General features: G+C 43.0%; 1 protein-coding gene across 1 annotated transcript in view; it reads left to right on the top strand.

Annotated features, from left to right (window-relative positions):
* The first annotated feature begins 201 nt into the window (after positions 1 to 201).
* The window catches only part of ABTB2 (ankyrin repeat and BTB domain containing 2), a 111,099-nt gene continuing 97,335 nt past the window's right edge, over positions 202 to 13,965 (top strand). The window contains exon 1 of the mRNA XM_030948717.1: positions 202 to 1,337. Coding sequence (XP_030804577.1) covers positions 476 to 1,337 — 862 coding nt within the window. The 5' untranslated portion in view covers positions 202 to 475. The remainder of the gene's footprint in view (positions 1,338 to 13,965) is intronic.

Raw genomic sequence — 13,965 nt, 5'->3', positions numbered from 1 at the left:
GCCCCGGGACCGCCCGCACCATCCCCGGGCCGAGCGCCGACCCCCGCCCGCCGCCCCGCACGGCCTGCACGGGCCGCTCCCCGCGCCCTCCCTCGTCCCGCCTCCCGCCCCGCCCCTCTCTTGTGTGATTGGCCGGGATGTTCCCCCGCCGCCGCCGATTGGTGCTCGCCGCGCGCCTCATTTGCATGGTGCGGTGCGGGGCTCGCGGCGGAGCCGCGGCGGAGAAGTTGCGCCGGAGGAGCCGCCGCCGAGCGCCCGTCCCAGCCCGCTGCTGCCTCCGCGCCCTCCGCCGCCCCGGCCCGAGCGGGACATGGCTGAGCGCAGCCTCCCGCCGGGATGGAGTTAGCCGGGCCCTCGGGGAGGGCTCCTGCCCGCTGTGCTGCCAATCCGCCCGCACCGCTCGGGGCTCGCTAGGGATCTGCCCCTGCCTCACCTTTCGCGCTTGTGCGGCCGCTTGGCTTAACCCGTCTTTCCTATGGCTGGGATATACAGCTCGACTCTGAAGACCCTGGAGGATTTAACTTTGGACTCTGGTTATGGGGCAGGGGATTCCTGCAGGTCACTTAGTCTCTCTTCTTCCAAGTCCAACTCGCAAGCCTTCACCTCTTCTCAGCACAGAGGCAACTGGTGGTACTACTCGGGCTCCATGAACAGTAGGAATAACAGCTGGGACACCGTGAACACCGTGCTGCCGGAAGACCCCGAAGTCGCAGATATCTTCTCCAAGTGCCCTAAGCTGCCGGATCTCGAGGAGTACCCTTGGACCGATGAAGACATCGGCAGAATCCTGCGCAAAGGGAAGGGAGAGGGCCAGAGCAGGAGCTTTTCGCAGGAGGCTGTCAGGCGGCTCTCGCAGCTGCTGCGGCGCGCCCTGATCCGGGTGTCGCGGGAGGCTCAGCGGCTCAGCGTGATGCACTCCAAGTGCACCCGCTTCGAGGTGCAGAGCGCCATCAAACTCATCCAGAGCTGGGCCCTGGCCGAGAGCTGCGTGCTGGCCACCGTCAAGGCGCTCTCCCTGTACAGCATGAGCGCCGGCGATGGGCTCAGGAAAGGCAAATCCGCCCGCTGCGGCCTCACCTTCTCGGTGGGCAGGTTTTTCAGGTGGATGGTGGACACGAGGATCTCGGTGAGGATCCACGAGTACGCGGCCATCTCCCTAACCGCTTGCATGGAGAACCTGGTGGAAGAGATTAAGGCTAGGGTTTTGGCGAGTCAGAGCCCCGATGGTGGAGGGGAGATCTCGGCTGAAATCCTGGAGATGGTTATCAACAACGATGCGGAACTTTGGGGAGTGTTGCAACCTTACGAGCACCTCATCTGTGGGAAAAACGCTAATGGTAAGATCCAGCTTTTACGGTCTGTTGTCTTCATACCAGCAAGCTTTGCTGTAAAAGTCCTCGCCCTCTGTGGACTTGGGGTTTTTCTGGGTTTTCTTTGCATCTGGGTTGCATCTTGGTCGCGGTTTGTGTGTGCGTAAAGCAGGCATGACAGCCCTGCCAGGCAAGAACGATCCTGCTCTGTCCTTAAGATGTACCAGGTTATAAAAGGCTGTGGGAAACCAAGCCCTGTTGTCCTAACAAACATCTGACTTTACACCAGCTGCTGTTTTGAGCATTTTCCCTCTAACTGGCGTGCAGATATGTTCTCTGTAACCCTAAGATGAAGTGTGCTTTACAAGCTGCTGTCCAGAAAGTACTACTATATCTCTTTTAAACAAAATTTATCTTACAGCGAGTATCTTGTAGTTTTATCTTAAAGATGCTGTTACCACGTACAGCCTGGAGAGGGAAAACAACATTAATCTTTCTTTTCCTCTGCGGTAGTAAAATTCACTTTATGAGCAAAAACTTTGAACTTGTATACCTTGGAATTCCTTGTAACCCAGCAGAAACCTGTGGTGTCCTTTCCTGCCATAAACAAGAGCGCGTGTGTGAGCGTAGGACGGTGTCTCAGTGATGAGAATAACACAGTGTTAAGGTACTTACCGCTGCCATTTGTTTGGAAAGCAAAGTTTCCGAACACTTAAGCAGATAGAGGAATGTTGGCATCTTCTTACGGGAGCGAGGAGCAGTTTGGAAGGCTTAAGCCGTGACAGTTGTGTTAAGGAGCTGCGCTGTTTGTTTTGTATAGTCACACTGAGGAATACCATATTTTTCCCGTGGAAAATTCAGGAAACGTTCAGTTTACAAAAGTATTTTGTGTACCACCCACGGTTTCATGACTTTTGCTGGCCTCTGTTACGGTCGACTATTCCATGCTTAATACGTTTGTGATTTAACTCTATAAAACCAAGGGGCTTTTCAAAAGGGAATCTCATAGCGAGAGAAGTAAAGGAGCTGTTTTGATTTGAGGCGGAAAAAACCCTTTGAAATTGTCAGAGATGGACTGACTCACCTTCTCCCTGGGTGCATGGATTTCCGGCAGTTTTTCCATACCCAGGCAATTCTCTTGTTCAGATCACGAGTAGGTGACTGCAGGGAGTTGTCCCCGTTGGGTCAGCATTACTAAACACTTGTGAAATAAATGTGAAGAGCCTTTTGGATGTTCTCTTGGCTCTGCTCCAAGGCATAACTGTAAGTTTCAAGGTCAAACACAGACATCTACGCTTCTAACTAAAAGCGCTTGGGTGATTAGAGAGGTATGGGGATGTGTCTGCCAAAACACTTGTCATTCTTCGTTTTTCATGGGAGTGTTTGTTTGCCACCAGCTCTGAGAAGAGGACTTGTTTCCCTTCCCTTGTTCCTTATTTAGGGAACCTGGAGTAAAATATTTTGGTTCTGTGAACCGAAATGTAAATTTCAGCTCTTCTCTGCTCGGTGCTTCTGCCGGACGGGTTCTGGGTGTAAAGCGAAGAGTTGGACCCTCACTCAGCTTTTTTTTTTCTTTAGTCTATTTCTTAAGAGAAATTTCCTGGAAAAACTGCAGTAAGTGAATGGATGCTGGTGTTGAATGGGAAGAAGGGCGAATGTGCAGGGAAATGCTTATAAATATTCAGAGCACCAAATGGTCAGTTATGATAACGCTCCTGCACAGTGGAAAGCCAAGCAGTCAGTGGCCACAGAAGGATTGGCTTCTGTTGCCTCTTTTGTTGTTCCTGCCTTTCAGATCAATCCTGTCAATAACTGAATGCATTTTTAAAGTCTGGAAATTGAATAAAACCGCACATGAAGGCATCCTGTGATTTCCTGTGACAGTCTGTCACTAGTGTTTTACCTGACACAAGTCAGTGAATCCTCTAAATGGCTTTTCTTGCAGTTGGAAGGCCACAAATGGTTTTATATGGATGCAAAAAAGCTTGAAATAACTTCTCTATTCTTCTCCCTGTAGGAATTGTAAATGAGTAGTATTCACATCATTCTGCGCAGTGCTTTCAAATGATCTTGTCTTTTACATTAATTTAAATCTGAAGTAGATCTGGCAGTGAAATAACTGGATTTATTCTTGTTTAAGGAACAGGAAAACTTGCTTTACTGTCACTTTCGTTTCTTTCCTAGTAAAAGCATTTAGTGGAGTGCTGGTAAATTGCAAACTTGGGGTGTGTGTGTGTTGGGTTTTGTTTTATAGCCCTGAGTTTGATGGCAGAGATAAAAAGCACTTAGAGGTTCAGTTCTAGCTCCAGTCAAGCATTGTAATCCCTGGATGAAATCCATGGCGCTGTCCTATGCAGAAGATTGCATGGGATTATCATAATGGACATTTCTGGCATTATGATCTATTGAATACCATTTTCATTATTAGATCAGGACAGCCTGCTGCTTTGGAGTCAAAGAAACAGTAAGTAAATACATAAATCTTCCTAAATTCTCATGAGACTGAGGTTTAGACCTGTATTTCTTCAGTGACTAATCTCCCATCAAAGACCACAGTCCAGTCACTTGAAGCTTTGGAGGCTGAAAGAGCAATATTGTGTATTACAACAAATGTGTTTTAATCAACACCTGCTGTGTGAAGGGTAAAGTTTAAAACTCTGTAAGTGCTTAAGGGGGAATTTTAATATTATTTTTAAATAAATAATAATCAGTGTCTTGCTTGTTTATTTGCCCTTTCTGTGAAGCTGTTCTTTAATCAACTTTTTTGCTGCTTCTATGAGCTGTTCTCTGCCCTCAGTGCGAGTTCTGACTGTGTGCTTGGGACTTGGTGGCTCTGCCTTGGAAGGAGGAGGAATGACCTGAGCCTGTGGCCCTGAGATCTTAATGCCCCCAAGGGTAAGGTCTCCTCAGGCAGAATTCAGGTGGGATGTTGCAAAAACAATGCAATGCTGGAAAGAAAATGAAACAAAAGCAGCAAAAAAGATAAGCAGCTACTGAACAATGTAGCTAATGAAAGGTAAAGCGAGTGTAAATTGGAATGCAGGTTTGATTTCCTATTTTTATTTACATGGAGATCTATATATGCAGTGGTGGAAAATGCACCCAGTGGTTTCACAGGGATTTTGAGACACTCTAATTAGGAACATTAGTGTCTAGTAATTTAAAATGCTGGAGAGAGTGGCTGAAATCTGAACTTACCTTGGGAATGTGATTTTTTTACTTGATCTGCCTGTGTTTGGTGCATGGTTCTTTAGACTCTGACCTGTCAGCACTGCAAATACATTTGGATATCATTGCCCTGTTAATTACAGCACTTGGGTTGTAGTGAACTCTCTGGTTATGGTCAGGCACTCCTCTGTCTGCCAGTCCACCTGCTGTGCTGTTTAATGCATCAGCACATCCTGGTGCTCTGGAGATAGAAGTGTTGACAGATGTTTTGCCAAAGGAAAAAAAAAAGGAGAGGGGGAAGGGTTGGAATTTAACCTGATAATGCTGTTTCTTCATGTACCTCTTAGCCCAAACACTTGAAGTTCTCCCTGGACAAACTAATACACAAATGAGTCTTGTGGTTTGCTCACCTGATGATGAAGAAAAATAGGGCCTGAAAGAATTCTACTTGTGTTTTGAGGTAGTTTTCTTAGGAATGGTTGAGGGGGGAAATGTGTAACCTTTCCTCACAGTGTGAGGGAGTGGTTTGGACTCTCTATAGAATTAAACAAGGCATGAATTTTCTTCTCTCTAATATTAAATACTGACAAACCTTACCAAACATCAAACGTGGGCTTAGCATTTACTGTCACCAACCCTGTGGTCTTTTCTATTTCACACTACAAGTTAAAAATTATAGCTGATTTTAACAGAGGATTTTTTAGAGCTACACTGTGATGAAAATTCCTTTTTATACCTGTCACATGGTCTGAAATAACTTTATTTCTGCATAGTCATGGTACTGTATTGAAATGCAGCATGGGGGAAAAATAATGACATTTCAATAAGCAGAATGTCCTTTTGTTATCTGAGCTGAACAAACTGGTGTGCTCATCAAGAGCCTCATCAATTTTAATAAGCTATCAGCTCCACAAGTCTTCAGGAAAGCACTGCATGGTGGAAGGGGGGCATTTTGGGGAAAAGAGCTGCAAATGCAATCAATAAATGAATTTGAGGGGAAATACAGGATTCATATGGTGGTACAGCAGGTACAATTTACAAGGTGGCTTGTAAATTGTTTCAGAAAAAAATAATCAAGTAACTCTGTCTTCTGTGTTACTTTGTCTGAAGCAGGAGTTTGAAGCAATTTTGGGGATTCCTGGGCAGGAATTTGGTAACTTATGTACACATTTCCATGTTGGGTGAGCTGGGTGTAGCTATGATCCTGTTCCAACTTTGGCTTCATTCACCTCTGGACCCCCAGCCCACCTTGTGTGCTTCTACTCCTACACAGCCAAGAGCTTGGATTTCTATTCACAAACCCACAGGGACAAATTCTTTAAGCCTAAATATTAATGCTTGTACACACATGCCCTCCTTTCCTACAAAAAACAAACCACCAGGTGCATATCTGCAGATGTTTGTGTTTTTAATTGTGCATCTTATGTTAAAGTACAGAGCAAGTAAGGCTGACATGCCTATTTTTTCTACTTTACTGTGTCTCTATATATATATTTTTAGTTATAGTAAAGGAAAATTAATGATGTAATGATTCTGTCTTAAATTAATCCTTCACATTGCTGATATTGCCTCATGGCAATAAAATTTGTGTCCTTTCAGTAAAATTGTTAAAGAGCAAGTGCTGAAATCCCTCTGTCTGTAACTACCAGCAGCAAATGCTGCTGATGTTTAGATTTTTAGTGGAATCATTGTTGCTGGCAACTTAACCCTGTGAAACAGAGGAGTTGTTTCTCTTGGAGAAACAAAGAGGTGTGGCCTCTTTTGTCAAGGCTGAAATTGCTCGTTACTCCTAAAGTTTGAACTGAGCTAATATTGTTTGGGTCAGAACAGAATTTTATCCCTAAGTGACAACAGAGTTCTGGTGTTTGGTTCATTGATTAATTGATTTTCCAGGTGAAAAATAAAGCTGGTTTAGCTCAAAGATTAGCAGTGAACACATGTGTAGTATACGGGGTGCTGTTACATGTAATTTTGTGTGTGTGTGTGTGTCAGCAGAAAATGAGGAATGAGCTCTAAATGTTCATGTTATTAGTAATAAAATGCAATGTGTTTGATGTACATGTCTTCTGATCCTGGAATAACTGGAATTAAAGTAGAGATCTTGCAGCTGATTTTGCTGAATTGAGCCACCAGAGTGGGATTTTTTTCTCATGTACCCCATCTAATTTCTTATGTGATTTGAAACAGCAACTCACCTGATCAAGGGAGGGTTGCTGGTTGTCAGTCAACTTCCATAACTGGTCTGTAGGATTATGGATATCCTCCTCTTCCTTGAGATCAGCACTCATCCTGAGCATGGATGTCATATATATATTTTGACTGTTTTGACATCTTAATCCACCCTAATTTGGAGTTATTCCAAAACTAACTGCAGTAGTAACAAAGAATAGTGGTGAATTTTAAATACATTTTGTTCTGTTAATGGGGTTGAGATGAAACATCTTTTTACACTGAAAAATCTTGTTTGGGTAGTAATGTTATTGCAATGTTTTCATGTTGTAATAATTTGTCTCTGCTGATATACATCATGTGATTCAATTACTCCAGTTAATGGTCCATTTAGAGCTTTCTTCATCTGTTTGATTTTTCTGTCCCTTTCCCCAGCTTGCTTTGTAATGGATGGGTCTGCAACAACTCAAAGGAAATGTTTCAGTTTATGAAGTCCTCTGTTGCAGGAAACATAAGTAAAAGTACTGGGAACATTTATGTACAATAAACAATTCCAAGTTGCAGGGGAGGATGGTGAGGACTCAAACATTTAATTAACTGCAGGGAAAGCCGAACCTCTGAAGTGCCTGCTTGCACTTGGGAGCTTAAACCCAAAATCTTGGTGCTGAAGTAGTCATTTTAAAGCAATGCAAGACAATGGGATAAGGCCAAAAGTGGTATTAATCCTGTGATCTTCACTAAATTAGCTTGTTGTCATTTCTTAAAGGCTAATGCATTTTACATTTCACTTTTTCTTGAGCAATTTGTCAGTTGTGCCAGCAGAATCAAACAGAAGAGAAATAGAGGCTTGTAAACACAATAAACCCACAGGATACTCTGCAGTGCCCAGTAATCTCTCAGCTGTCTTAATTCTTATGAATGTTTGGAAGCAAGATGAAAATAATTCTCCATTTACATTTGAACTCTCGCTTTGCATTTGGTCAGGGCTGAGCTTTACAGTCAGTGTATGTGGTCCTTATTTATAAACATTTCCAGTTGTTGGAGACTCAGGATTTTGCAAGCTGGACATTAAGGAAAACCTCTCTCTCCCTGATGAAGTTTTGCCCCACAAGTAGACAGCATGAGGAAATGTCCATTTGTTCATGTTGAACTATGAGAATTCAGGCTGATGAACAAAAGGATAAAACCAATTGAATTTCTGGTGCTCCCTTGTTTTACTGGGATTGACTTATGTGGTATTTTGATTCTTAGTGCCTAACATGACATTCCAATAAATCCAAACAAGCCTGAGGCACCAGTACATCTAGGACAGTGGTGGCTTCCTGCTTTCTTCATTTACAAATTGGGGCCAAAGTACTTCAACAGAACTCTCGATTCTTTTCTGTACAGAAGAGCAGCTACATTTAAAAAGTAAAGAACAAACATATATATATATGTGTATATATATATATATACACACACATATATATAAATATATAAAACTGGTGGACCTTGTTGAGAGCATGAGTCAATTTAAGGGTACCAAGTTGTAGATTTTTTTGTGGAATACCAGGTTGGAAGGGACCTGAAGGATGACCTTTCAACCACATGAGTGAGGACAGCCTTTGAAGTGGAGTTGCCTTGTTTGCATCACAGGACTTGTCCCAAGAAAGCAACAATAGAAAGAGGAAAGGTTTGTTCCTTTCACCCCCAACACATCCAGACTTGCCTTTGGCCCTGGGTCACAAGCCAGGCAGGATCTGTGAGCTCAGCCTGCTCCTTGGGAAGGGTTGGCATACAGCAGGTGACCTGCTGAGCTTGGCGAGGCAGAGGTGACTTTGTCAACCCCTAATTCAGGTGTCTGCCTGCAGCCTGCCAGGGTGGTGGCTGCACTTCTGTGAGCTTGGGACATGTGGGATGGAATTAATGACATGGAAGTAACTTCTGAGGAAAGGGGATGATGTGACTGCTGTGCTCTTCAGGAGGGAACACTAAGGATTGAAATTAAATGGAATTCTGAGCTATAAAATCCTTGTCTTCTAAAACCTACTTGTTATGTGGTACTTGCAGGTGAAAGCCCCTTAGAATTGTAAACTTCCTCCTCCTCATCTGCTCAAAACCTGTGCCTTAATGCTGTGATTCCTGGTTGGGCTGATGCTGTTGAGGAGCTTCTCCATGGAGCAGTGGTTTGGGTTGGTCTGTGCTGTGATTTTATGTGAAGCATTTCTCTGAAATTGCCCCTCAGCAGAGCCCGAGGTGCTGGGCTGCAACCTGGGAGCATCATTAAATTGGGTCTCAGGGGTGGTTTGGAGCTCTTGGTGTGGCTTTGACCCAGACACTCAGAGGTCAGTTGTACACCTGAGCACTTGTCAGTCTTGTTTTGGTTGTTTAATTATTACACCTGGACCATCTCTTTCTTAAAACCTGTTTGATGTTCACATCATGTTGTACTTGACCTGCTTCAAGTCTGAATTAAGCAAAATGCCAGAGCAATCTGTCATGAGGCTGCATTTGGCTCTCCCTGTCCAAAAATTAAAAAGCCTTGACATAAGCCAAAAAACCACAAAAACAAAAGGGGGAAATGTACTTAACCAATTTCTGTAGTTTTTTGTAGTGACACTAAAATGCTTGAGATGATGAAGAGTGTTTGTGGTAGAATCCTGGGGTAGAGACAAAGAACTGAAGCCAAATAAACATTTCAGAGTAGCTTTTCAGTTTGTGGATGTAGATTTATAACAACTGATAAATTTGCTGTGGGGCTGTGCAAGATCAAAGTAAAAGTTGTTTATGATCTTTTGGGGATGAGAGGAAAGGAACACTACAGAAGACATAATCTGCTTGTTCCATTCTTCAGTGTTTATAACATCACAGTCCATGCTGGATACTTCTGTCACTTTAATTTCTATCCCAGTCTGGAGTCTGTTGCCTGGGACCTGGAGAATAAAGAAAAAAATACAACTCTGTTTATGCTGGGACTTATACATTAAAAAGATAAGCATGCAGAGGCATAATTATCTATTATTTTTGATCCTATATAGCTCTGGATTTTTTCCTGATTAATTCCAAGATGACAGTGAATAGATTTTCTTCTTATGTTTACATTTTATTGTTTGTGAATCAAGCACACTACTATTGGAGCTGAAGGACAAGAGTTGAATATTGGCAGACAGTTAAAGCAGGGAATTGGGCCAGTTTTGCCTCATATTTATTCTTCAGACTATTTGGGTTTTTGATGTTTTACTAGAATTTAGTAGAAGTCACTTTCTTGTTTATTTTGTTTAAATGACGACTCAGTACTCCAGGCAGCTCTGACTCATATCAGGTGAAAGCAAAACCCAGGGTTTCGAGCTGCTTTTAGGCAGTTCACTCATCTTTATCTTTGATTCCTCTTACAAGTGGTTGTGAGGTTCCTTTTTATTTCTTTTCCCAGTTTTTGTGCAATTTCCTGAGATAACACCACAGGCCTTAACCAAAACCTTAGTGATGGGTGTTTGTTGTAATAATATGAGAGATAACACATAATGAAACGTATTTCCTCTGAGGGGGTGGATATAAGTTCTCTTGAATTGCACATTGAATTTCTGCTCTTTGGTTGAATGTTATCTTCATTCCAGCCCCCCACCCTGTTTTGTGCTCAGCTTGCACTGGCGACTTTGTTTAGTCTAGAGATCATAAAAATGTCTCCCGAGCTGCATTGATACAGTTTTATTACTATCTTAGTGTGGTTTCTGGTACTTTTAAGCTGTTATATGAATTTTATAATGTATCTATGGATATTTGCACTGTAGGGACTGTTGGACTTAGAGGGGAGGGGAGGGAAGAAGGTCAAAAACTATAATGGTAGTAACCAATTAATAATCTTTATTGTTGTTTTTAATAAACAATCTCATTCTATTGGGAATATATAAAGACTTTTAAAGCTTCCCCCCTGGAAGCATTATGAAAATTTCTGTTATGCTTTGTCAGCATATGTTGAAACTTTGGCTTGAATGGATGTCAGTTTTGTTCAAGCCTGAAGTAAGATCAGGAGATTTGTCAGAGTTGTTGTCAATGACCTGCTGCTGAGAGAAGATCAGAGTCCATGCAGGAAGTGCTGCATACTTTGAAGTTTAACATTGATGCAGCCTAAGGAATAATTTCCACTTGTTTTAATAGATATTTGATCAATTTTTGCTTAGCAGAAAAGACTGGATTCTTTCTGAAGCAGTTGCCTGGTTTCAGAATTGCTTGGATTGAGGCCACATGTTTATCTGAGGTGGTTTTGGTTTAGTGCTTTGTAATAAACTTAAGGGATTTACACCTTGAGGTGGGAGAAGCTCTGGCTTTGGTGACCATTTCTTCCATGGAAAACCTGGATTGGGGGATTTAAAGCATCTGTGCCCTGAGGTAGTTTTGTAGCTGTGCTGGTGAGTGCAGTGTAGGTGACTGGTGGGTTTTTGTTAATCTTACTATTTTGTTGATGTTAATATTATTTGGAAAAGTGTGTCCATCCTCCAGCTCCATTCTCTAAGGTCAAAGTCAGATGCAGTCTCTTATTAAAGCCACTCAGGGAAGATTCATGCTCAGCATTTCTCCATGGAAAGCAATCTTGGAATTGTTTCTGGCACTTCTTCCCTGTGTGTATAATTCTGTGGCTCATGTTTTTGTAGCAGACGTGGAAATGCAGCTTTCACCACAGGTTATTTTGTGGGATGATGTATGTGCTGCACATTCATAAATTTGGGGAGGGGGCTGTCTTGCTATGTTTTCAAACAGTTGAGGTGACCTGTGACCTGCTGGAATTGAGTGATTATTAAACTCTGAATTTCCTTGTACCTCCATAGCAGTTCAGAATATTCAAAATTCTCCTGTTATAGTGTGATGATGTATATGCAAGGCTGTGTGATTGTGGTTTTTCACGTTCACTGCAGAAGGCCAGAGCTCCCCTAAGGCAAGCACAACTTATAAATGAAAATGAATATAATTTATTAGCATGCAGGTAACCCTTGCCACACAGCCAAGACTTAGATAATTCTTAAGTTATGGCAGAAGATACCGAGCTGGCACGGGGCATTTGGCCTTGCACCATCTGCAAAGCCCGCACTCCAATTTTCTGCTGTTGCCATGGGCTGCAGACTCAGACAGGAAATCATGGTAGGATGGGAAAGGCTCCAAAATACACACAGCCTGTATAAGGTTTGCAGTTAAAAGGGAGTTTCAGAGAACAGGCTATCTGTTCTGCTCACCAGGCAGGGAGAAGCAAAGCTGCCTTGTGTGTGCCCGCGCGCTTTAAATGTCCTGGTATGTTTTATACGCTCATTTTTTTAAAAGCTGGAATTTTTTCCACGTAAAGTAACGTGCAGAACTTCAAATGATCCATTGATGTACAAGGGGCCTGATTCAGCCTTTGCTTAATTGGTCGTGCTGGACTGAAAGTGGAGGAGAAAGGAGTAATCAAATGGAACTTGGGGCAGAAGAGGAGCCCCTGCCTCTCCTTCCCAGGGACTCATTTTGGGGGTTTAGTTCTATATTCAGGGATCAAGGCCTGGGTTCTGTGCACTACAGTGTTGCTATGGGAGGCTGTGTGTGTATGGCCCATCAAGTGACAGGGATGCAGAAAGTGCTTGGTTAGGGGAGCTGGGTCACTTTCTAGCCCTGGGTAGATCACAGGGTCAGAGTTATTAATGCATTTTCCTTGAGCTGTAGGTTAAAGTAGGCAATACTGGAGTGATTTGCTTTGGAGAGCAAACAGTTGTATCATCTGCCTATGAGAGATAAGGACAATAATCTGTGTGTAATGAACTGCACAGTCTGCAGAGCTTCCAGTGTGTCTAAAGTGTAGTGTAGGACTGGTCAGCTTATGCTGCCTTGACAGATGCAGGAGAGGATAATTTCTCCAGCAGTTCCTAATTTAATTTTAGTAAAGGAGATAGTCCTTGACTAAAATTTCCATCAAATCCACACTGAGCATCGTGCTTGGGAGCCATTCTGGACAGACAGAACAGGAGCTCAGCAAACTTCTTGTGGTAAAAACTTGCTTTAAAACTTTCTCTCCAAGGCCCATCTGTGGTTTTTCATTCTGACTGAAGGGAGCCATGTGAGAGGGTGGTTTGTTCACCGGGCATTTTCCAGTTTGGCTTGTGTATGTAGTGCCTCTCTAGCTGCTTGGAAGAATGGAACTGTGAACAGGAGTAAGGTGAGGTCTGTGTGCTACACTGCCAAATATTGCTGGATGCACTGGTGATGTATTTATCAAGAATGAGACTGAAGCCACCAATTAATTCCATTAGAAATTAAAAACTTTGGTAGGGTTTAACCCTGGGCCTGGGATCAGCGACTGAGGCAGTTTATTTCATGACCCTGGATCTTCCAATAACTGCTGCCTTTTTATGTGCAATATAATGTCAGAAAGATTTGCTGCTTTTCCTTTTTGATTTTATTTAAATCTGATGGGAGACAGTGTTCAAATGGCAGACTGTCTCAGCCAAGCCATCTGCCTGAGCCCTCAGCAGCGCATTGTATTCCTGAAAGAGCATTCTAGGGAAACATCCCAATTCTGAAAAGTTTGAGCTGATTCTACATTAAAAGAAGTGATCCAAAAAGCTGCGGGTGATTTACATGTGAACACTGCCAAGTATTTCTCTGATGAGAGTGCATAACAAAGGAGTGCTCGAGTGGTTGAGTAAGGCTGATTGGAACAATCTGTTGTGGGCTACAGCTCTTTCTGATGCTCCACAATGGTGAGAAGCTACTGTCACTTGTATTTAAAATCTGTATTTTGCTTAGAGGTATGAGATCTTTTGTTGTCAGGTCCCTGGAGCCAATTGTGGGGGGGGAGTGTGGGGGGAGAGACAATATTTCTTGCTTTAAAATATTCATGGAGCTTGCATGGGCTGGCTTCAGCTGACTTTGTCACCCAGAGTGATTTCTAGAAGAGACAGAGAAGTTGTATTTGATTTGTCTTAATTAGGGCTTGATAGACACATTCTAATTTGACTTCTGGATCTGAATATGTATCTGCATTAATAATCAACTGCTCTCCTAACCTTGCTTTTTGTTTTCAGCTGTTAGTGAGGAGTTTGCTCAGGGAATAGCTGGAAGAATGTGTAGTATTTGTTGTGTGGACAGTTCATCTGAGGACACTTTTCTGATGTTCAGGGACAGCAGGTTATTCTCTGGGCTTGTTCTGTGATGAACAGCACGAGCTTTAGGAGACTCGTGTGGGAGTGATTTCTTCCACTTTTTTTGTGATTTGCTGTTGAAATGAGGCAGGTCATATAAAGCAGCTGCTTATTTTGGAACAAAATCAGCATAACACATTAAAGAACTCATTAATCACTTAGCTTGACCTTCATTTATT

This window comes from Camarhynchus parvulus, chromosome 5 (genome assembly GCF_901933205.1).
Source record: "Camarhynchus parvulus chromosome 5, STF_HiC, whole genome shotgun sequence".
Taxonomy (NCBI): domain Eukaryota; kingdom Metazoa; phylum Chordata; class Aves; order Passeriformes; family Thraupidae; genus Camarhynchus; species Camarhynchus parvulus.
The sequence above is the reverse complement of the archived record's forward strand: the minus strand, read 5'-3'. Positions and strand labels throughout refer to the sequence as shown.